The 25,717-nt window shown below is 37.8% G+C and overlaps 2 protein-coding genes across 2 annotated transcripts; both read left to right on the top strand.

Moving 5' to 3' along the window:
* Positions 1–1,716: 1,716 nt before the first annotated feature.
* On the top strand, positions 1,717–17,548 carry zgc:153184 (uncharacterized protein LOC751652 homolog). The gene is made up of 6 exons (XM_059331961.1): positions 1,717–1,852; positions 13,423–13,506; positions 14,031–14,102; positions 14,630–14,698; positions 15,587–15,790; positions 16,466–17,548. Exons 1-6 carry the CDS (start codon positions 1,847–1,849, stop codon positions 16,850–16,852), a joined length of 822 nt encoding a protein of 273 aa, XP_059187944.1. The 5' UTR covers positions 1,717–1,846; the 3' UTR covers positions 16,853–17,548.
* A 1,348-nt stretch (positions 17,549–18,896) lies between these two features.
* Positions 18,897–24,566, top strand: LOC131970541 (TPA-induced transmembrane protein). The gene is made up of 7 exons (XM_059331962.1): positions 18,897–19,415; positions 20,397–20,474; positions 20,676–20,762; positions 20,997–21,129; positions 21,488–21,654; positions 22,676–22,746; positions 22,863–24,566. Exons 1-7 carry the CDS (start codon positions 19,344–19,346, stop codon positions 23,056–23,058), a joined length of 804 nt encoding a protein of 267 aa, XP_059187945.1. The 5' UTR covers positions 18,897–19,343; the 3' UTR covers positions 23,059–24,566.
* The last annotated feature ends 1,151 nt before the right edge of the window (positions 24,567–25,717 follow it).

Genomic DNA, 25,717 nt, shown 5'->3' on the forward strand with positions numbered 1-25,717 from the left:
ATAAATTCTTCACGTGAACAGATTCAGCATATAAATTTCAAATGTTATGGTTTTCATATTGTTTCTCTCCATCATGAGCTAGGATAATGTAAAGAATATTTTGTGGTCAATATACCAGCAGGAGGAATAGTCTCTCCTGCAGCTGTGTGTTGTTGGTGAGTTAGAAACCAATCCATTAGAAGGCCTCTCTACATCTCCACACCACAAACCACTTAAGTGACTGACTCTCCTTCTTCCTGGCCCCAAGCAGGACAGCAGAGTTACTAAAGGATCTTGCATCAGAAGAGCTTACTAAAAAGCGGCTAATAGTATTATCTACATGTTTACTAGCTGTAAGTGTCCTGGACTTGAATCACTGGAAAACCAAAGACAACATGCAAAACATGCAGTATACTTGGAGGAGAGAGAGGAGGAAAAATGTGCTACAGTGAAAGAAAACTCTTGCAGTGCTCCAGGCTGAAATGAGGCTTCAATTGTAGGCATTTCAGACATGTACATTTAGGCCTGGACCTGCAGCCTATGGTTTGTGCATGTAGTGTTATTCATTATTTAGTCAGCCTATAGTTCATTGTTCTTGAAAAGAAAAGAACACATGTTTTTAAATGTGTCTATTTTATTTTTTTATGGATTTCTTTTTTTCAAGTCAAATTCAGTTTTAGAGACTGTGGCAGTATGTAATCATACAATATGAAAAACTGCTATAAACTCAAAATTAACTCAATCACAACTGCCTCTAGGAATATTAAAGTTGATTTTAAATAACAAAACATATATATAATAATAATTATTATTTTTATCCATCATGATAAATATATTGTGGGTGTAAAATCATACACCATGTTGTAGTTCTGTGGTGATGCCACACCTCACACAGCTGAGTCAAGGCAGAGACAGACAGTTGGAAAATGCTGCCTTCAAAATAAAAGTATCATGTATGTATATATGAAATTCTGGCTATAAAATCATATATATTTACTTTCTAGGTGAGAGTACATTGAATGTTTGAAAGGGTGAACAGAGAAGTTTCTTTGGACAGAAAATTGCTGCTACATTGCATTCATTATTTGGATTAAAATGTTCGAAATGCTGCTCATCTGCCCATGTTCCAATCATTTATTTATCAGCAGGTATTTTCCATCAGCAAAAGGTGTGGGGACTTTACCCCTAGTATATACATAGAAAATATGCACACTTGAAGGTCCGGGCTTGTACATAACAGCTTTAATTGATGATTAAATTGATTGAAATGTTTCGGAAGAATAACAAAATAACTGCTTATTTTCTTATGCAATTGTGTTTCTGATTTTTATTGAACATTAAAGCACCATGAGCAAGGATATCTATGTAGAATATTAAAATTCATATTTATATATTATATAGGCTATCATCACTTATCATTTATTTTGGTTGAGCATGCTCTGCACACAGTAGTTGTCAGGTTACACTGAAAATAAGCTTTAAAAAAATACCATCTAATTTGAAGTTCCAGTCTGCATCTGTCAAACCTTCAATCTCCTACAGGAAAATAATTTTATATTTGGTCAGAAAGGTTCAATAAGGCAGTGCAAAATTCTATTTTTTATTTTATTTTGAAAATCTGCAGCAGAAGTAGTATTCTTTTCTCTAACTTGACAGCGCATACGGAGCCAAACGTGCGTAAAAGTTGTCTACTCCTCCTCCTCGCCCATGAGGCTCATTTGGCTCCAGATATAAACACAGAGCTCCTCTCTGTCCCCGCTGCGCTCCTCAGTCTCCTCACAACTAGCAGGCAGTTTGCTCCAAGAAGCCGAAAAACAGAAAAAAAAAAAAAAAGCAGGAGGGGACGATCTCTGGCACATTCCCCAGGATGGAGGTAACAACCCTATGACTCTGAGCGTAGTTTTCTGTCGTAGTCTGTACTTTTAGACCACTTGAGCAGATGTTTTTAGCATTTAATGTGGTTTTGTGCAGCCATGCGTGGTTGAAATTAAACATTACATCATTAGTGAGTAACTGTATAGTATTTTTTACTTCTCTGTGTTATTACTGTGATATTTCTGGAGGGCCTGTCTGCAACCAAATTTAACAAATTTTAACAAATAATATTGCATTTGTGTCACTATAATTCAGAAGGACTATGTACATGTTTTTCTTTTATCACTTTAACAAGTTCCTCCTAATTTTGATATTATAAGTGATGTTTTACTAATGACAAACAATGTGTTAAATATTATGTGTGAAGGCAGTTGCATGTGATATTTATGATGTAATTTCAAACACTGAAACTATGAAAGGATCACTATACTTCTCTTTCCTGGGGGTGTAGTTGTTCTGTTATTAAAACACACCTCAACATGATACAAAGATGATATCTGTTCTGCTCAGTATACTTGAGCTTCAGCCTGATATGGTTCAAAACTAGGTTTGTGGTGACGACTTCATAACAACAAACCACAATGTTAGTGGAGGGAAATGGCGCTGACAGAACATCTGTCATGAGCCAGTGTTTGTGCGCTGTTATAAATGTGTGAAGTAAATGCCATTAGTTGATTTTGTCTCCACTATAACTCTGCACGTCTGCAATTTCCCACCCATAATACCCTCAGCTCAGGAGCCATACTTTCTCTCCTCAAAGGCCAAACTGTCCTTTACCCACTTGCACTGAAGCTAAAAAATGTGCTTCTTCAAGTCATTAAAAGGCCTGTCCAAGTCTGTTTTTCCTGCAGGGTTTACTCACAGGTTTGTGGCCTCCTCCCTGCAAAACAAGCCGTTCCCTCTGACTTTTAACATCTTTCTCTAGTATTTGATGTCATGTGGCAAATAGGAAGAGAAACGCCCATTTTTCCCCACAGCATGTGAGGGAGCACATTAGTAATTTGCCACAGAACTACCCTCGCATACTTGGACTGCTCAATGTTAGGACTCAAATATGCTTTAGGTCAGTTCAGCTTGGATTTAAGACATTATTCTTCTTTCCCTGTTACCAAAATTTAGGGTAAAGAATTCGGACTGCCCCGAAATCTGGAAATAGTATGATATAAGGGTAGAGAAGGGCTTTGGTAAACATTTTCTTCTCATATAGTTCCCGTTTCTGTGAGATAAATCGGTTTTGAGAGAAATGCAGGTTTCATTATTACTGGTGGTGACTCCAGCTTTTTCTGGATGAAGCCTCACAAACTGCAGCCCAGATCTCACATGCTCAGTTTTCACGACAAACTAATAGTCTAGCAAGTGTATGATGGCAATGAGCAGCACTGTAATCTAAATTTAAACTGCTTACTTGCCACTTCTTTACTGTCTGATCTTGGTGAATGACTACCTAACCAAGGCACTATTATTAATTTAACCATTGCTCAGTGATTTCATGGTTGATTTCTGGCAACTGATTTTTTTCAGAAACTGAACAGTAAAATATGACATTTACATGGCAGCCACGGTCTGTTTAAAAATGTAAAACTTGGATTAAAACCAGTTGACAGAGTCCAGTCAGGTTCGGGTGTTTGATGTTTGAAACATCAAACACCTTGACGCATTGATGACACCTTTGCAATGCTTACTGAGTCTTGCCACATTTATGAATAAAGTGACACCTGTGAGCTGGTTGCATAAGAGTATGATGATGCTGCTGTTGATGATAGAATGAATGTGACTAAATAGATTTTTAAGTCACATCCTGTTTGCAGATAATTCCGAATCAGTAAATCTGACACCTGAAATGAATTTGGATCAAATGGATCAGTTCTCCAAGATGTTGTTGTTGTGGGAATAAGATGCTTCAGTCTGATGTAGCCTTGGTTAGAGTTTGATAAGATTTTTGCATGCTGCATTATTCCTCAAGCACCTGTAAACAAGCACTAAACCAGCCTGTAAAGTCAGTCCCACACTCAACATCATTTAAACTGCTTCAACTTTGCTCTTTGATGACATCACCTTTTTAGTGTCAAAATTCTACTGAGTGTTTCTAGCTTTAGGAACGACATGTTCATGTTCTCAAACAAGGATTTACAACTACCTCAGGCAAGCCTTAAGAGAAGACTGACGCATGGAAATTCCTAAATTTTGTATTTCCTGTGCTGCAAGGACAAGTTAGTGAGTGGAAAAACTGGAAATTTTGTACTTTTGTGCTTGTTTGTGTGTACTAGTATGTGTGCATGCACCTGAGGATGTGTGCTGTATGTGTGTGTGGAGTTGTAGATTGAGGGGCGGGGGTTTTCCTTTATGGAAAAACAACACCACAGCTAAAGGAGTTCGTATTTGGGATTGCCTTGCCAACCATATGGTGTGCACATTTATTATGTAATATGTCCATAGTAAAGTTAAGAGACCAATAACAGAGGAGCTCAGTCTGTACCAGCCAGACGTTTGCTAATGAGTCAGTTTTTTCCCATTTTGCTTCACAACAGTGTGCCATTTAAATGATGTCACACTATTATTAATGTTATTATGACCTGACACTTATATCCATATACAACTACTACTTGCTCTACAGTCAGTACCACTAGAACCAGTGTATGGTTCGAGCTTGTCTGATGTGGACATTATCAGTGACAGATTCAGGCTGAGGCTTTACATTAAGCTGCATGTGTTTCAGGGCAGTATGAATGGTTCACTCTGTCTTTGACATTAATACTGACGGTGAAGCTTAATAGAATCTAAATCCTCAGCATCAAGGAAAGCCTACGGAAATTTGGCCCGTTCTTCAAGTCACAGTTATGGTTGTATGTGTGCTCCAGAGTGTGTATAAAATATATAAATGCATTTTGATTTCACAGCCTCCATGATTTCTTAAAGTTCTTCTAAGCTATGAGCTGGATGAAGAGCACGTATTGATGATAGGGCAAACCACCAGCATCTCATGTGACTTTAACTCAGATTCCAGTGATGCTTCCTGTTGTGGGTTTTCTAAAGCATCCTTCAAACCACATCTGCTTCTCTGATATTGTCTCTTGTATGCATGTTTTCTACCTTCTGTCCACATATTTGAACTCTATCATCTTTTGTAAGCAGCACTTTGCAATGACAAAAATATTGAAATTGCAGAATCAGTTGGAAAAGAGAAGCAAACAGCAGGGATTGCATCATTTCTGCAGAATATGTATATTTTCACTGCAGTTTTTTATGTTTCACAACATACTTAATGTCCCTGGTTATAACAGTATGAGTGTGAAAGCTAGAACCATTATTTGTGTGGCAAAATGAACTTTGTTGCTATCAGGCTACACTGATCATCAAAGTACTCTGTGTGAAGTATTTTTATCACTTAAGGTACTTTTTTAGAAATGTCCCGCCAATGCATGCTAAGGATGAGTAAGATGATTAATTTCTTTTGACTGCATCAGGTATTAATACATATTGAGAGATTGCAGTGGTACTGTGTTGCAAATGAACTAATAAAAGTTGAGGAGAAGAAGATCTGCAGACCATAAAGAATGCAGGTTGCATTTAAAATATGGCTTTGTATTTTGAATTTTGAAAATTGGACATGCCTGAAGGATACATAGGAAGAAATCTGTTTAAAGGTAAAAATTGAATCTGACTTTAATCTGGTTCTGCAGCACTTTTTTTTAGCCTGAAGGCGATGCCATATAGTACAAGCTGGAACATTTCCTGCAGACTCTTACAAACAGAAGATATATTCTTTATATGCAGCTCACAGTCTTTGGGGATTGTAGTGTGCACAGACTTGCTTACTTGAGCATTTAAATTGTATGTAGTAAATGTGTGAAGTTATTCTACAACATGATATAGGTTGTAGTGTCATGTGGGAAATGTAGCTTTCTGGTTTGTTGCCTGTATTTACAACACCATGCTGATTTCTGTTTTAAAATAGTTGTTGTGCTGAAGCTTGGCAGGTTGGAGGATATGTGTGCCTTTATGACCAATCAAATGGTCCGTAAAGCCTCGTAATTCCTGAGCTGCTTTTTATTGCAGAGTGGTTGTTCTTGTCTTAAACATCGTTATAATATGTTGCCATTACGGACCCTATACATGCAGCATGGTTTCCTATCAGAGATGAGATGATCTCAGACCCTGCCTCTCCGAGTTTCAGGCTGAAACAGTGTGTGGGGCAGAGAGATAGCCTGGGTGGGAACTACAGACAAGATAGTGAAGTGTACACTGTGATCTGTAAAAGAGAAACACACATGCTTTTGGCTTTCAAGGAAGTTAGGTCATGGATGGTACATGAAAAGTGAGCCAGAGAGGCAGCCATGTTTCTCAGCTGAGAGAAACGTGAGATACGTGCAGACAGGATTTAAGAACAGGCAGAGGAAGTGACAACTTTAGAGAACCAAACCATCCTGACTTTATAACTTACTTCAAAATCTCCCTGAAGAACAGTTAACCCATACTGCCTGTATCTCCTCAACCACCCTCTTCTAAATTTGGCATCTAGCCATGCTCTTTATTTCCTTTTTTGGCAGAAAGGAGTGCAAACACAATAAGTGCTGCAAGCTGCTTGTACATTGCAAGTGCCATTTTTTTTTCAACCCAAGTTTTCCATTTTGTGAAAGTTTGAGATTTTTGGGTTAGGTGTTTGCTTAAAAGGCAGGTGCAGGCTGCAAGTCTGAACATGTTTATAAACCCATTCATCTTTTGGAATGGCAAGGTATACAAGAGATAAGGAAAAAAATGAACATTAACTGCTGGCTGAAACCAAGACAACTCAGTTTCAGAACAACAAGACAAGTCCACGATGTCAGTAGAGTTGCTTGGAAACTGTACTGTGACCTTTCCATTAAAGGAAAGCCAGTCTAACCAGATCCTTTAAGCTACATATGGTACAATACTCCTTTGCAAGTTAAAAAAAAATAAATCTACAGAAATGTTATCAGCACAATCTGTGGAAGTATCAGAAATAAAACTACTCATAATGGAGAATGGACCCTTTCATTGTGTAATACAGGGGTGAGCAATACATTTTCCCAAGGGGCCTCATGAGATACTGTAAAGGTTGTGGAGGGCCGAACCAATACTCTGAACTAAATTCTGCTCGATATGAATTTCATCGCTTTATAAAATGCAGTAACTTATATTGTTTTAGAGCTGTTAGTGGTAAGAATATATGTTATGAAAAGACTATGTTAATGTGGAGTTAGTCAAATATAGCAGTAAAAAATTTTAAAAAACAATTTATTTTAAACACAACATACATTCAAACCACAAAAACAATATAGAGCATGTATGTTATGCAGTAAATAAACAATTTATGAGCAGGTGCTTATGCATGCACGCACATGCATAAATTGCCTTCAAAATAAAAGCACTGTATTGATTTTTAATTTCGGGGTAACCTCACGCGTGCGGCGGGCCGCCTAATGCCACGGGGCGCCTAATGCCCAGATCTGATGTAATATATAGAATATTTGATCCTAAAACCTACAATCTCCCAAGTGTGCCATGAATGAATGGATGCCTAACCCTGTGGCGATGGATCTCTGCATAAACTACACAACGTTTTAGTGGGGAAGGTGCAGGACTTCACTCAATGAAGTCATCCCATGTCTGGGCTACTCAGCCTCTATTTCAACTATCTGATCCAGTGTCCAGATGGTTTTTGTCTTTGTGATTGCTGGCTCAGAGTGGATGAGAATACCAGAACACCATGTAGAATCCCCAACAGATGCTTATATCAAAGTTTTCTTGCTTAGGAGGACGTACTATCTGCTGTGAGCTGTTTACATTTTTTTTTCTTACTCATCATTCATTCTCCATTACCCTGCCTTCTCATTGCACAACAGTTTAGATAATCTTAAGCAGGCTACTGAAGTTATCATATTGAAATATCACGGTGCATTCCTGGCTCTGTCATCTGTTTTCATATCTTTATAATTTGCCAGTCAAACTTTAGTTAAAGAGCGTATCTCCAAAGCCTCTTGGGGTCTTGACTCGTTTGTTGACACATTTGTCAGACTTACACAAAAGACATATTTGTATTATTTGTAGTCTTTCTTTGAAATTATAACTTTATCAGCAGGTTTCTGTTCCCAGGTTATCTGGATTTATTTACCTCCTCTGTGGACGATTATTTTTTTAGTACATATTTGTTTCCCCACCCCACAGTACTCATCTGTGTCTGCAGCACCTCCCATTTCCCTTGATGCAGGGGCAGCAATGTCCTGTAGATGAGAGTGTCCATTTACCTCATCCCTCCCTTTCTAGTGTACTACACGTACATGCCGCAATGCTGGAAAAGTGAGATATTTAGATGAGGTCCAGTCCAAAAACACATCATGTTTTCCTGGAAAGGCAGCGAGCGAGAAGGTGCCTGTCTGCTCTCTTACCATTTAACAAGTGGAGGCAGAATGGAGCTGCTCACTACGCTGGTTTTCCCCCTGGCAGAACACGCTGACTTGTGAAAACAAAGTCTGCAGACTCAAACTGAAGCCATTACGCTTGGCGATCTTATTGAACAAGCGCTTGCTCAACAGCTGTGCTTTGGTGTGCTTTATTTATCTTCACTTACACAGATTTCCACTGTATGGGGCTCACCAGCGAGAGCTTATGAGGATTGAGAGTTCCTACAGAGAGGTTAAAGATCCCGAGCCAGACATCATCTTTATCAGCTCCGTGGTAGATTACATGGCTTGTTGCTCTCTGACCACCGCAGAGCAGATATGTTAGGATTTACTAGAACTAATATCATGTGCTTCTTCTCCCCTGCCTCTGGAAATAGGAATAACATGAACAGACAAAAGCAGGCTTTGTGTGATCTGTTTGTTTCTGTGTTCTCTTTCCACATCTGCTGGTCATACAGTAAACCTCGTGTCTCCATGTACAGCCTGGAAATTAAGACACTGGTTGGGATTAACCTTTACTTATCCAAAACTCACTGAGGATGTGCAACACTTCTCATTCACACTTTAAAACCCAGTCTTCAGAGAGCTTCCAGGGTCATGTGCAGTGTCAGCCATATTAAAGGTCAACATGGCTGACAAAACATCTGATTACATCTTTAAACCGTACTATTCAGTAGAGCTGTGCGGTGTAGATATAGTACCATAAGCTGATGGAGATTTGTCCACTCCCTTCAAGACAAATTGAATACATCTATTTGGTGAAGCACTTTGATTTGTCAGGTATTTAGAAACTGTTTCCTTTAGAGATAGACCCATATATTGGGCCAATATTTGTGTTTTTTACTTGTATCGGCATCGGCCGATATGTGCGTGCATTCGCCGATCAATTAGCCCATTTCACTGAGCCAACGGCAGGTAAGGCTCAGTGCAACATCTGCCATTTGCTGGTGAGCTGCTGCTGATACTGGAAAAAAGAAAAACACATCAAATATGTGGGTCATCTGAGGCGCCACCACCTCGAGGCCTAGAACAACATACACATTGTTTGCTATCCAACTGGTAATATGTTTTGGTTTTTTTGTTAATAAATGTTTCTTTTTTTGTTTAAATTGAGACTTGTGTAACATTTGTTATCATTGTGACATTTTTATCATGTAAATGGAGGAAGAAAAGGCAATATCGGCTTCAAGGATCGGCCAAAAAAAATCGGCAGCACATATCGGGGATCGGTTAAGACTGATGTGAAAATAATCGGCATTGGCATTAAAAAACCCCTATCGGTCGACCACTAGTTTCCTTTCTGTGTGATTATAGCAGCATTAAATTGTTTAATTTGTGAGTTGCTTTCAGTCACAATGTCCTCTTTGATACCACCACTACAGGGACACCAAAGTCAGCCGCTCGGCACCTCCACTGCAATGCTCAAATATACCTGAACAGTATTAATATATACTCAAGTGGAAACAGTGCTCACAGGGCAACACACTGCCCATGGCAACAACAGACACTCTGTGAGTTTCTAGGGAGGGAAAACAACCCCAAAAAAGATTTGTTACATAGACATCAACACAGTAGTTTCTATGTCCTGCAACTATTAACTTTAAATGAACCACACACTATTTTTACAAATGACTTGGGGACTCAAACTAACAAATTCTTTTTGTGACACTGTACTATTGGTTTTGGTCATAAGTTGATTGTATTTTTGTCATGCATTCTATAATCACAGAAAAGCTTTTAACAGTGTATAAAATATGTTATTTTGTTCTGCTGGGGTTCTCTCAATAAAAACAAGACAGACCAATGTTGTCACTGCAATCAGTTTCTCTCGGTTAGAATTCCTTCAGTGTTCATAGTTCAGAAGGTCACCCCCTCCTCCCCCAAAACAAGTGAAGCAGCTCTTTTAAACCAGTAAACAACATTTAGAACGTAAGCAACGTTGATGTATGGAAGAGGGAAGATACCATTGACAGGGACAGAGTGTGATTTACAACTTTTCTCGGTTCAAACAATGTTGGAAACACTTAGGGTAATGTAAGGGATGTAAGTAACATATATAACATAGGTCTAGTCTTTTTTTAGATATTTTGTTGCGTTGTTTAAGTCTGTACTGTATGTGTCACTGTAAAACCAGCAACATCTAAGAGATGTATTTCCATGAAAGTCAGAAATAGCTTGTTTCTTTTTAGTCTCGACATAGGCCCCTTTTTGGAAAACTTGAATCACATGGCTAAAGCTCTATTTAAGAAGTTTTTTTCAGTGCTTCCTTGTTTAGACATGCTCAATTGCTCTGTATGCTAGATTACAGTATGTTTCAGATGTGGTCGAGCATATCCAGGGACACTCTCTCTTAGGAGCTGAGGGGTTACAGAGCAGAGCTGTGATCCAGGCTGCCTGCACAGCTCTGGGGCTTTTTCCCAGGCCTACAGCCCCAGAAATAGAGTCAGCCCTGCTCTCTCCTGCAGTGAACCAAAAGTTCCCACTCTTCCACAGAGCTTGGGGTCCCAGCTGAGTTAAACATGCGATATACTGATAACCAACCGGAGGCCTTGTATGAGTCATTGAAATAATGTGTCTCCCTTGTCATCTCAGTGAGATCATTTTAGTTTAAATAAGAGAAAAAGATGTGTGCATTAACAACGACAGACAAATAGGCAACATATTGAATTAGTCTTGATCAATATACTTTAAATATTGTATATTCTTTATAAGGCAGCTGACAATGCCTCTGTTCAAACTTTGCCAGACTCTAATTCTGAAGTAACCGTGGACGTTTTGTTACTTGTAATACAACACTTTTACGTTAAACATGGATAAAACTGCATCCATCCCTTTTAAATACTCTTGGTCAGTGTATTTTTAAGTCGGGGAGGTATTTGCATTGAGTCGTCACATATTTTCATTCTGCATGAAGAAGCTCATTAAAGATAAGGGCTCTCTCTGAAAAGACGCAGGGAGTAGTATTAATGGATCTGAAATTACTTCCTTTAAAACTAGGAAGTTGTTGAATAGTTAATGCTTCTGAAGCCTTTTAAATCTTCATATAGCTCTAACGTTTAATTTAAATAACTTTAGCAAGTAACTGATAATTATTTCTAAAATGATGAAAATATAGGAAATATCTTTGCTGCACATGACCAAATTCCATTCCAAGAATTAACCGTAAAAATTACAGAGGTCACCCTCAGCATAGTGTAGAAATTAGATGTTTTTCCTCTAAAATGACCTTTTACCTAAATATCATTAAACCATATGTCAGGAAAATAAGTAACTATCCAGAAAGACATTTAAACAAACTTTCAAAAAACTGATTTTGTTCACTCAAAACACCTGAGCAGAGATTTAAACAAACAAAGCCCGACTTCCTTTGCCTGCACTGTTGTGACTAGAGTTTGCTCTGAAGGAGGCATTTGTTTTTGAAGGACAGGAAAGAGTTAAACAATTAGAGGTTACAAAATAATGGTGTTGAGGGTGGGTGGTCCCTGGTGATAACTATTTATCACGGATGAGAAAGGAGAACTCAGGAAAAGGGTTGGGGTGTGGATTAGGACACAGAGGCGGCATGGAGAAGCATTAACAGAGGCACTGTGGGGCTAGCTGATGCTGTAATACGTTTGGGTGGAGGGAGCAAGGTGGTGAGGTCATGTTGAGAACAAGGGGAAAAAGGAAAATAAAGCTTGTGATTAGAACATGGAATGTGTGTATCTGTAAAGCTTGGGAGATTCATGTTTCCATGGGATCAAACTGTGCAGAGAGGGAGGGAACTGAGAGTGCACACCCAGGAAATGTGACAGAATTGGCAGCTGTGAAGAGAAGCATGAGCTTTTAAGTGGTCAATAAAAGCAGGATGGGATTGGGAATGAGATGTAGCATGAAAGCCAGACAGAAAAAGGGAGGAGCAGCACAAGCACGGACTGTACAATGCAAATCATTAATGGCCACATGATGCATGAGAACCTGCACATCCTGGCACAGCTCAGACTGCCGTCATGTTGTACACTGCAAAAAAGGTGTGTCTAAAAACAAGAAATCTGAGGGAAATTATCTTGCTGCATGGACAGATAATTTCACTCGACAAGATTTCTTAAATTAAGATTATTAAATCTAGAAATAAGCACGCTTAAAATACTAAATTAACTCTTAAAACAAGATAAATTAAAGCTGCAAGCAGCGATGAACTGGCCCGAGCAGAGTGCACTGCAAATTATTTGTTTCTTACCAAGATAAAAAAACGTGTTAGATAATAATAAAAAATAATAAAAAAGAAGTGTTAGATAATTTATCTTGTTTAGTTAATTTTTGTTGAGTTAATTTCTTATTTTAAGCGTTCAACATGCTTATTTGTAGATTTAACAATCTTAATTTAAGAAATCTTGTCAAGTGAAATTATTTGTCCATGCAGCAAGATCATTTCCCTCAGATTGTGTTTTTATCTTGTTTTAGACACACCTTTTTTGCAGTGTAAAAAAAATGTCCCGACCCATTCGCAATCAGAATCCTTAGCACAAAATGAGTAGAAGCAGGAAAACAGAGTAATGCTGGAGTGTTGTTTTCATGGCTCATGTTTTTGCATAATACAGCCTGCAGCCATCAGCCAACTTATCACTTAGGCTGCAGATATGTGGAGTGAGTTAATGGTCATGAAAGGGCAGCGCAGAGGAGGGAAGTTTAGCAATCAGCTTGGGAATAGTGGGAGAGACAGAAAGTAAAGGGGCCGGGAGTGATAACACTGTCGGGCTGCAAGGACAGGTCCCTCCTGTCACAGGCTGCAGGCTGATGTTGAACAGCTGTGAAGAGAGGGGCTCACTTCCTGTGTCCAAACCCACAAAATATCCTCTTTAGCAGAAGAACGGATGAGTTCCTCCTAGGACAGCATTGAACCTTACACAAATTTTTTTTGTTTGTATATTCACACTCTCTGGTGTATTTCTCAACCCGTCTGCATTTTCCTGTTGAGAAGTGGGAAGTGAAACATGTTCTTTATCTTAAAACATCTCCTTGTTTAGCTGCACAATGGCTCTCTGCCATGCATAATGAGAACGTATTGTGCATCGTCCTCGTCCCTCAACAATACAGAGTCATTCCATGCATATATCTTAAAATAAAGTTTTACACAATTAATTCAACTGTCTTTCTTTTCCAATAGGATTCTCCATCGAAGCCGTCTGTGGCTGAGCTGGCTGGAAGGTTCAAAGGTCACATTCTACCAATGCCCACCTCAAATGACGAGGTACTTTATTTTTTATATCTCATGTGGGGTGTCACAATTCTACAAATATACGCAATTCAGTTTGACGCTGGATTTTAAGGTCATGATACGATCCATTATATTTTCAATTTAAACATTTTATATTAACACTGAAATCTGTGCCATTGTTATACTCTGGAGTCTTGATTGGTAAAGCTCAATAAGTCATTGGTTTTATGCTGTGACAACTGTCCATATATTTTCTAATTCTTCTTTAAAGATAGCCTATCTTTGTGGGATCAAGTTTGATATAACTGCCCCATTTTTTTGGAAAGTACTACACTTTAGTAATTGAGTAAAATTTTCAATTTCTCTGATCCTGCTTTTGATTTTGATTATCAAAATTTCAAGCTAATTTCAATCGATTTTTAATTGAAATTGTGTCTAGCTGCCAAGAAGAAACATTCTGTATTCTTTTCACACTTTAATAGAGTCGTTAGTGGATACATATGGACTGCATGTGATTACAGTTATCATTTACATTTACACCTCTTTCTTGTTTGTAGTTGCCATTCCGAAGAAGACCTCCATGTTCCCTAAAGTTGAAAAATCAAAAAGATGATAATGAAGAATCAGATGTAAGTAATTTTCTTCTTTTTACTGATCAATGTGCTATAAATCTATCTTCTTATACAAAGGAAGTCTCTAGAAAACAGACTTTGGATTTGTTTACTTTATATTTTTATTGCAATCTCACAGTTTCAACACAGTAGACAGTGTATTGTTGCCAAATCGACAATTTTTCTATTTTTTTCTTCTGCCCCAGACATTGGAAAAGTTGTGTAAGTGCTGCTGTTTTATCTTCCGGGAAATTACTGCCACACAAACCACACAAACATAATCTTTGCACTGTCACGCAAGGAAAGCACAAAGAACTACAGTGCAAAATGTATACATTCCAAGCATGAACAACAAAAAAGTTATTTTATTTATTTTATACTATTTGATATATTTTCATATTTACAGGGACATCGGTTTGTATGTCCCAATATACTCCATAATGCAGTACACAGGAAGTATCACTTAACAGTTTTCCATGTTTCGAATGGATGTTGTGATGATTTGGTCTTTTCATTAATTCTGCTCTGACTGTGTTCTCTTACAGAAAACTACTGTCTCACCAAATCCCTTCAAAATCAAAATGAAAAACTCCTCCATCATTGAGAAACTTCAGGTAGGGGCTTCTTGCAACATGTGAATATTTTGTGAGGAAATGGGGAAACAAATCAAATGCTAGCCTCACCAATGATGCATCATTATAAGATGTGGTATACAGGCAGAAGTAGTCAGGAGTTTGTGTAATGAGGAGATTGACATACGTAAGGCATTACTGCCACCCACTGTTCAGTTGACACTGGTGCCTCGGCTGTTTGCATGCTGAGAAAGAGGGGAAGGGCTTGTCCCTGATGCCACAATTGGCTCAGATTAATGAACTAATGGGATCATGGGCCGCTCAGCCTCTAGTGAGGCTCGAACTTGCCACACTTGTTCCATTAGTTAGCAGTTCACACGGTGGGCAGCCATGGGACAAAAGGGCTGCCGCTTCTCCCTCTTCCTCTTCTCCCCAGTGCAGGTAGGACACTCTCCTCTAAACTCAAACTGTGGCTTGGGGACTAACTCTAGATTTTGTGTACTTTAGTTTTCACATTATATATGACAGGTGTTGTTTGTGACACATTTAAAGGGCAATTTCAGGTCAACTTCAAGCAGGTGAGTCTTCAAAGTAGGACAGTGACAGGCGTAAACAGCAATGACCTATGTGACCACCTGTATAATACTTATATTTTCAAACCAATATTTTAATTGTTTATTCTTTCCTTCACTTATTTATTATATTCCCTGATAGAATGACTCTTATGTTTAACTTATGGCTCACTCTCTAAGACAGTCTCAGGTTTTTCTCCCATTTTAGGTTCGAAATAAGTTAATTTTGAAAAGTGCTGTTTAAATACATTTAATTCCAGGAATTAATGCCATTACCTTACATTTAAATCTTCTTAGAAGACAATGTACTAAAGAGCTTATAGTGCACAGGGTTCAGGATCTTCCTTTTTCCCTGTAGGCCAATCTTGCTCTGTCACCCACTGCTCTGCTGCCTTCACCCAAGAGTCCTGAGGCGAAGCTCCAGCCAGCACCGTTGTCCCCCACCACACGCTGCAGTCCACAGAGCCCCCTGAGCCCCACCTCACATCTGTCCAGTGAAGAGGAGGATCCCATCAGCTTCGACAGCCCTCCTGAAGGCATCCCGCTGCTCAGCATCAACAAGGTAAGCATATGGACTCGTGCAAAGCAGCATATTGGCTGGAAAAAAAGGAATAGTTGGGCTATTTGTTACTCCTTATAATGCAGTTTGATTAGTTTTGTGGTATCACTTTAAGTATGATGTTGAATAGAACCCTAGATCATCTTATTCTATTTAGAACTTTTTCTGGTAACGGCTCATTTGTAAGCATTTTTGAGTAGTTAGTACCTCAATCTTTCATATATTTGCTGCTGAGTGAAGCAATGTACTGAGTCACTAAATGACAAACATGAGCAGCTGTCACATTGAGGCCCCTGAAGTCTTTCTCACGCTATTCGCTGACTGAGCTGTGACGTCACAGCCGGACACATGGTCCCCATCCACGCTGGCGTGTTTCTCAGCGGGTGTTCCGCATCTTCTTTTTAAGTAGGCCTTGGATAGATAAGCTGGAGTAAGATGCCCCTATAGTGCATGAGTGCTGTTGCAAGGGGGATTGAAGATGTAATCTCCTTAGCCTAGTTAGAGTCCCTTGGTACCATTTTGTACTCTTGTACAGAAGAGTGTACAAGAGAGTACAAGAGAGACAAATTGAAATTGAATATAGATTGTTAGTTGTCTTATAGAGAGAAGTTACCATGATTTAAGTGTAAAAACTTTATCCAAATTTCCTGCTGGTTCTTGCTCATCTTTTTCACACAGACACGTGCACGGCTATCATTCAAAAGGCGCCCGCCCACAAGACAGCACAGGAGGTCGGCCGGAGAGGAGGCAGGAGCCTTCGGGAGTGCTTTGTCCCCATGTGAACTCTATAGCCCAAAAGAAAATGGGGAAGTGGACCATGTTTTCGAATATGGACAGCCGGCAAGTGTGAAAGAAGCTGAAGAGAATGACAGGGACTGTGAAAAATCGGAGGATGAGGTAACAAAGAGTAACCCAGATGACAGGAGAGATCTGGAGGAGGAGCAGGAAGCAGAACAAGCCCAGAATATGGAGGATTTGGAGGACGAGGAGAAGATGTCAGAGCTTTGCCCTGCTGAGCAGATAGAGGCTCAGGAGGAGCACCAAGTCACCAATGGCATGGTGTGAACTGTGAATGTTTACTTTGAGAAAAAATATATATGAATAAGTTATTCAGTGCTTTGATTAAGAGAACTCTCAAAATACTCCCCAGAAAAATTTAGATTTCTTGGTACCTGTTTTTTCTTGTTTTTTTCTTGTTGTTTTTTTAAGTCATTTTGTCTTCCTGTCCTGGCTGTCTTACAGAACAGGTCTATAAACACTGGAGAGTTATGAGAAGCAGCTGTTCTGTGCAAATATGCAAATAAGCATCACAGCTGATACAGTATACATTATCAGACAGATGAAATTTGTATTTTATTAAGTCTGCATGACCAGACTCTTGTTTTTATGACAAATTTCATTTTTTTCTTTACAAAACAAAGATATTGTTATGAGTGCACTTCAGAAGTATCTGTCATGTACAGTGGACTTTGGAAATGCTGATTGCTGGGTAAACAAAGGAAAAGCAGTATTGGATTTCATATCTATTAGCTGAAATATAAAATGTTCTGGGTATGATCATACCAAATCCCTATCACTTTAGGTTGGAATTATATACTTTGCTTATATAGTTTTCTTATAATCTATGTCGGTCTAATTTTCTGCTTGTCTTTTTCTTTCGTATTCTGCAAAATATTTGAATCACAGTGCGACTGTGGAGGGGGTTGGGTCCTCAGCAATTATGCACAGAAATGTTAAGAAAATAAACATTTTCGTATGTAAGTTGGAGTTGCATTATATTAATTATTTGGGTTGAAAGAATCATGATGAATGAAAAGATCAATGTTAACAAATACCTTAATTCTTGTCCTGTCAGTTCTTTATGCTGTGTGTCATCTCTGAGACAATTGTTGCCAGTGACCATGCTTCATATACTAGACAATATTTAGTCAGATGATGCCAAAAATTTAATTTTTATAGTTTATAAAGGTTGACAAGGGATAACACTGCCAAAATGCATATGAAAACACCCCTGCACACCCACACCTGGTCAGACCTCTTCTCAAAGCTGTGTCTGCGTGTGTGCAAACTGGAAGTTTGAAACTGTGCTTGATAAACAGCTTCATAGCACTTATATGTATGAGTATATATGTATATATGTATGAGTATATATATATATATATATATATACACACACACACACACACACACATATATATATATATATATATATATATATATATATATATATATATATATATATATATATATATATATAAACTGAACAGAGGTCAAATCAGAATAGCTAAAAAAAACACTTGTGTGAAAAGGCAGAGAACATTAAAGTTATTAAATGATTTTAAAAGAATTGCAGTATTTTCAGAATTAAATTACTTGGATATCTCTACTTATGATCTGAACTTTTTAGGACAAAGGTTACCTGTTCCCTAGGGCATATTTTCTTGGCATGAAAACCTGTTTAAAAGGGAAAGAAAAAAAGGAAAATAATATATATTTTTTAAACCTATGTCGACATCTACTGGTGAGTATTTATAATGCACCAATTGTAATAAGGATCTGTACCTTATTGTCACCTGTACTTATACTTTACCACAAAACCTGCAATTTAACTTGAACATGCAACTCATGTCAAAAACGAACTTTGATTTATTCATCCATAAGCTCATATTTTCTATTTTCACTATAGGTCCTTTTAAAACAATTTTAATAGTGTAGCAGCAGATAAAATGTGCCCCTGGTGTAATTACCCCATGTTCCTTACTGTAAAAGATATTCTTTACTATTTAATTTAATTAACAACCATGGCTGATTTGTGTTATGTACTCAACTAAATGTAAACAAAATAATTTTGTAAAATCAATCAATCAATCAATCAATCAATTTATAGCGTTTACAAAAGTAAAAAAATTATACAAAAATGCACACACACACACACACACACACACACACTCATGCATGTTGACTCATGTATCATTTGGTTAAGCAAATATTGAACAATCATACATCCTCGAGGCCTTTACCTGGTTAAAAAAAATAGTCACGTGGTGTGCATACCTAAAATACCTTACGAATAAGCGTCAACACGCAGTTTCTAATGTATTAAACCCGAGTAACGTATCTCAGCAGTAAGGCTGGTTGCGATTCGCGACAAAGTCCCGAATGCAACTTCCATGGAGTAGAGTGGTTGTGACTCGTCCAGTCGTCATGACACTTACTGGTAAAGTTTCCCTCCCACGGTTGTCTTTAACTTGACAACGCCTTGCGACGTCAGCTGCACCGAAACTTGAAGGACTCACCTGGCTGGCTGGGAGAGGACGAGTGGTGCAAGAAGAGAGAGCAACTTTCCCACCAGCCGTAAGGTCTAACAATGTGAACTAACGACCTCTTGTTTTTGAGGAATTGTTGCCTTTTTGGACCGCAACTGGGACGTTTACTGCCCCGTGGACAGCGCAGTTTCATTTTTAAAAGTTAATCTTAAGGCACTTCCGGGTGGCGACTACAGTCAGGCTTACAATAATAACTCCCATTTGGTACTGGGAGCTGAAAGCAAACCAGCATGGAAAGCATTCAGCTTCAAGACATCAGGACGAATGGGAATAATGGAGCAACATATCTCCCTAATGAACAGGTGAGTTAACAGTGAGCTAAATAAGTTGATCGTCAGTGACCTGCCTAATTCCAATAAGAGTAGCAATAACGTTACATAATATATAAGTAACTTCAGCTGCGACTACATCTGGTAGTAGTTGTAAAAATAATAATAATAATAATAATTTAGGAAATATTATAGATATATCAAGAAAAATAAGAAAAAATATTTTATTGTGCTTTTTGTCTGTTTTTTGGTAAATTGATCACACATAAAATGCAAGTGTAGAGAGGTGAAGGATCAGAAAAAAAAAAGATTTAGGAGATGTTGGTTTATGTACACAATTTTATCACAAGTGTATTATAAACATTATATCAATATTATATCTTTAATATATCATTGTTATTGTCAATAGACTACCGGTATATTCCAATAAGAGTAATAATAAAGTTACATAATACATATTAGTTACTTCAGCTGCTACTACATCTGGTAGTAGGCTAGTTGTAATAATAATAATAATTTAGGAAATATTATAGATATATTATAGATCATTGTGGCCAAAAAAGCAGATAATGTAGATATATCAGTAAATTTGGGAGGAAAAAATATTGTGCATTTTGTCTGTTTTTTGATAAATTGATCACACATAAAATACAAGTGTAGAGAGGTGAATGGAGTCTGTAACCAAAACTCCATTTTTAAAAAATCAGAAAGAAACAGGATTTAGGAGATGTTGGTTTACTTACAGAATTTTATCACAAGTGTATTATAAACATGTTATCAATATTATATTTTTAATATATCATTGTTATTGTCAATAGACTACCGGTACATTGTGACACGCTTAAGCTGTATTATTACTTTTATATACTTTGTTTCCCCTGTGAATTAAACCAACAAATGAAACTCATTTTTGGTCTGCTCTATACAGCATACATCATCATCATTTTGCACCAATTCTCATTGTAGTGTTAAGCATTTAATAGTAATAATCCCCAATATTTTTTCTCCTCCTAGGTGGCAGCTGCTAATGGAGACAGCATCCCTGATCCTAAATCTCTCCCAACAGAGAGAGAAGGGCTGCTTTATGTACAGGTGAGATTCCACCAGAGTTTGCAGTCTGTTAAGTGTGAATTTTCCAATTCAGTGTAAAACACAAAAAACGACTAAAAACGTATTTGAGTCACTTATTTTCAGCACTCCTGGAAGTGAACAAAACAATGTACTTTCCCTAGATAGCTTATTCCCTTTTTATTAAAGGAATTAAAGTGACATATCTGCTGTGTTTTTACTCAGAGTACTGGTTGTAATGGGGAGACTGTGCCCTCTGGCCATGCAGCAGAAGCTCGGATAAATCTGGAAAATATATACAATCCACAAGAGGTAAGGAGACTTTTAGTAAAACATGTATCTGGGGCATTACCTCCTACACTTTGAATTAAGGAAGTGTAACTTTTTGGTTATCATGTGAAAACTCACTGAATTAATTCCCTATCCCTCCCCTGGATACTAAGGGGACAGTGTAGCTATAAATAACTTTTTGAAACTATGCATATTGTTTTTTACGCTCTGTTAGTGTTATTTTCTTGAATATTCATACCATTATGCATTTTTTAGAATAGCGCCTTGTGCAGGATACGGCGAGAGCTGAATGAGGAACTCTGCCCGAGATTCAGACTATGGATGGCCCTCATCTTCATCTTTGTCATCATCGGTGCTGTGATTGGAATTACACTGGCCGTGTGCAGCTGTAAGCTTTCATGATGAGTCTGTTGTTTATTGGGGAGTGTAAGCTAATTGTACATTATGAAAGAAAATATGCATAAATGAAGGTAAAAGTCAGGTAAAGATTACATATTTTGTTATTTCTGTAACAAGGCAGTTTATCATACTTCAAAGCACAAATGTTACGAGATCATAGCCAGCAAAAGGTCAAAGTGTAAGTTAACACTCATGCAAGAACATGGCACTTTGTGCAATGAGTGTGTTGACTATTTCAGGTATATTAAACAGTGCAATGCTAATGATAACTTAATAATGTCACCATTTCAACACAGCAGTTATGTTTTCAGTATTGTTATTTTTTAACCTACTTTTTCTTTGAGCAGTGATCCACGAGGACAAGGATGACAACTTTGACCGATCGTTGTTTAAAGTTCCTCGGTATTTTAATGGGAGTTTCCAACTTCCCAATCTTCAATCAAATGTCTCAACAGAGGAACTTCTCACGCTCTTCTCCAATGAAAGCCAAGCACTCACTGACCTTCAAGGAAAGGTTTGCACCAAATATGACTCAAATAATGTATTATGCTGACAGACATTGTTGTTTTATTTTTCTAATGCATCAGTTGTCTCCTCCTTCTCTTCTGTATTAACAATATATTGATGTGATATATATACTGTATAATAGTTTAATATAAGACAACTGGAGGGAAGATGCAGGAGTATCGTGTACAGTAAGGTAGTTACTTTAAATGTAATAGTAGAGTTAAATAGTTCTGTTATCAAGTTAAGTTAAATGTATTGATAGAGTTTAACACATTTGCTTTTTCTGCAATATACTTTAATTAAAGATATGTACAGAAGACTGATGAATAACATATCAGATAATACAACAAAAACAATTTGGAGAAGATGAAAATTTGTATTTGCATGCAGTGGCAAAGTGCTAAAGCTTTTACCTAGTCTGACTTACTCCAGGTTTAACTTTAAAGGTGCTATACCAGCATTCAGAACATAAGTAAAGCAGTAAACAAAATGTTGCTATGTAAAGATACACTGGAGTAATGGCATCCTGAAGCAGAAAGTTGCCCAAAACTAACAATGGCAACTCCATAGCCTACAGCAGTGGTTTTCAAACTTTTTGTGCCCAAGGCACACCAAGGTGCAAGCCAAAATCTCAAGGCACACCATCAGAACTTTCTACTTGGACATGGATTAGACAGCTAGTGAGGTCTGGGGTGCATGCAGACCCTGGACTTTCACCCAGGAGAACGGGGTTCGTGTCACGAACTTGTCTCATGGCAAACCATTTGGGAACCACTGGCCTAAAGATGTCAAATCCATTACTTCCAAATGAGAACACCTTCTAAACTGAGACAGTCATGCTACAAGCTTCACAAGACAAAAACCTGTTCACAGCTGCTGTTACTGAAAGCCCTCCAGCTTGTTTTCAGATCTTACAGAAAGTCTTCAGCTACTGTGAGAATACGGCCCACTCTAAAGTGAAAGTGAGTTAGTATCAGCCCAAAATATCTCACTCTTTGTTTCTGCTTGTGTCAACCTGCCCCACCCAGCTGGCTGACCTCTACACATCCTCCCCTGCTCTGGGACGATACTTTTCCAAAGCTGAGATATATCCTTTCAGGTAAGCACTCTCATACAATGCTTATGAACTACATTGTTCACTTCTGCTATACATGAACTTTATTTACGGTAGCCTTTTGTGAACTTTATGAAGTTTAGTTTTTACTCTCCCCACAGGAACGGATCAAGCATTGCTGACTTCCAGCTGACATTTCTCATGCCTACAGAGAAGCAGGATCAGCTGAGAAACTTGGTTCTGAGCAGGGAGATGGTGTATAACGTGTTAAGACAGTTTCTATACGACCAGGAGTCAGATGAGTCTGAGGCAATGTACATTGATCCAGCTTCCCTGAAGATGTTTTTAGGACACTAGTAACAACAGACTGGAAAACTGCTGTATCTTGCTTTTTTTTGTCATATACATAAGAAACTCTGTGAACACTAAACCTCTTACAGTAAGGTGGTTGCTTGTAGCATATGATCGGTCAGGCTTGTGTGTGATTCTCCCACGAGTCTGGAGAAATGTTGCATATCATGCATTTTTACCACAGGAAACTACATGGCCACAGTCACGCAAACCCATTATGGCTTTACGTCAGATGGATGATCCCATTGTGTCTACACTTTAATAGGCTTTTAAGACTTAATTCTTAATTCAAATCAATCAACAGTATGTGGCCTCTAAAGTAAATTGACATCTAATGTCAACTGAGTGGATTAACCCACATTAGATTCGCAACAAAATCAGGGTCTTGCACTCAGAAATGCAATTTTACGTTAATTTTTTATTGTGCATTACTGTGCCTTGTTTAACTGCACGTTTAATTGTAAGTGTATTGGTATTAATGTCAGTGCTGTAATTATTTATATTCATTTCCTGACTATCAATGTGATTTCTTGTATGACCATTTGTACAAATCCTGTGGCTGAATAACTGTTTTTTTTTTACAAGTGTTTATATTTGCATGCATTTGTGTCATTGTATTACCTTCCATGACCAGAGAGGATTTGCAAACCAAAACTGTGGACGGCTCTTAACATTTGCCTAGAGAGCAACAAACACTGGAGGTGAATAAGCTTTAAGGAACTGTACAGGCAAATAAGCCTGCTGATGCGACCATTTTGAAAGTGACAGCTGTACTTGCTCATATATATTCCATACACAAATAATTATTTATATGCTGTATTTTTAATGTTCTTTGTGGTTGAACAGTAGAGGGAGTGCAAGTCAAACATGCAAGTCAATATTTTTTTCACTCTGGCTTTCTCTGTTTCTGTTTGGAGAAAATGATATGCTATTTTCCACTTGAGTTGTTTTAGCAGCAGGTTGTTGCGTTTAACTGCACCGCTGGCGCATCACATGCTAATCAAGCAGAACTGTGTCAGTGTGTGAGACCGCAGTCTGTTACCTGGCAGTGATCATGTCAACACGTCTGTCTTCTAATGAGATTACACCTGTGATTAATGTTTGTGCCAAATTATCTGGTCACAAACAGTCATTCTTCACATCCACCAGATGGTAATTAATTAGTTCTCCCTTCATCTGTTTGCTCGGTACAAGACTTCATGAAAAGAGCTGAAGCTTGAGCCAACCATGACAGTAATTGCCATGTAGGGTTTTTTTCACTTCATTTTGTGGGAAGAACTCGTCTGATTTAAATTGGTGGTAATGGTTTGATTTTTTAAAAATCATGTAAGACAAAATGATCAAGGCCTCAAATAAAGAATATTTTTACAGATAGTCGCAGCTGAAACTGTGTAGTTATTGTAAAGATCACGTGTCAGAGTTATTACACTCATTCAGTTACAGTATAACTTCATAGTCAGCTCTGTCTTTTTACAATGGACGTAATCAAAATTCCAGAGGGACAAAAAGTACTAGGTTGGCATTTAATTATACTATATTATAAATGGTATACTTGAATATAAGTGTATATCAATAGCTTATAAAGTCAAATGGCAGTGCACATTAAAAAGCTTTAGATTCTACATGTTCTGACACTACATTTCTGAACAAACTGCCGGTGATGCAAAATAACATATAACAATAACAATTCAGAAGGGTGGGAATGCAGCTTGGAGTAGAACAACACAAACTACATCTTATGCATAATGTCATTAACCCTCTGAAATCTTCGGCTATTATGTCTGTAAAAAAATCTGATGAAAATCTTTACCATGCCATGTTGGTATCAGTTTTTTCAGCGTTACCTCACCTATATGTCCTAATAATTAATTTTTAACTTTGACTTACTTGATCAAAATGTTGAACCCAAAAGAAACTAAGGAAACATAAAATCTGACCTTGAAAATTATGTTTCAAAACACAGAATTTTAAATATTACAAATATGAATACAGGTTGAATATATAACATATGACAGGTAAAATGAGGATAATATCTAGTTCAATATTTTATACTAAATATATTTGACACTATCTCCAGTTTTACTTGGCCGAATATCATCAAAAAAAAATCTGGCCAGAACTTTAGAGGGAAGCTGATGGCAAGACTCAATGTTGCTTCATTTTTATGTCTTCACGTCATGAAGAAGTAATATGCAGGTGTTTTCATGGACTCCAGAGGTTTAATGGTTATGCTCCTCAACATTTATGTTTTCAGATAGCAATGGTCCATTCTAAGAATGCCAATACTACCATGGCCAATGTGAGTTCATGCAAATTGCCTCAAGTGAATAAATAGCTAGAAGTTTGTTTTATTACACTGGTGCCAACCAGCCGACACTGGAACAGCCTTCTGCTCCACAGAAAGTTTTAAATATGAGATGAGGTTCATGGAAGTCAGGTTAGGGCTTTTCTGTGGAATAAGGTAACTGATTAATAATAAATTCTGCATTGACTTTTGTCATTGCCCTTGTGGTTACTTGTTGTTGTTTTTTTAATTGTGGAGATGCATTGTTTTTTTTCTGGATTGTTTTGTTTAGGTTTTTATGTTGGATGTTATCTGTGGTTTTTTTGTGTGTCTTATTGTGAATAAGTATTCACACTTTATTGATAATCCAGAAATAAACAC

The sequence above is a fragment of the Centropristis striata genome, chromosome 4 (genome assembly GCF_030273125.1).
Source record: "Centropristis striata isolate RG_2023a ecotype Rhode Island chromosome 4, C.striata_1.0, whole genome shotgun sequence".
Lineage (NCBI taxonomy): Eukaryota > Metazoa > Chordata > Actinopteri > Perciformes > Serranidae > Centropristis > Centropristis striata.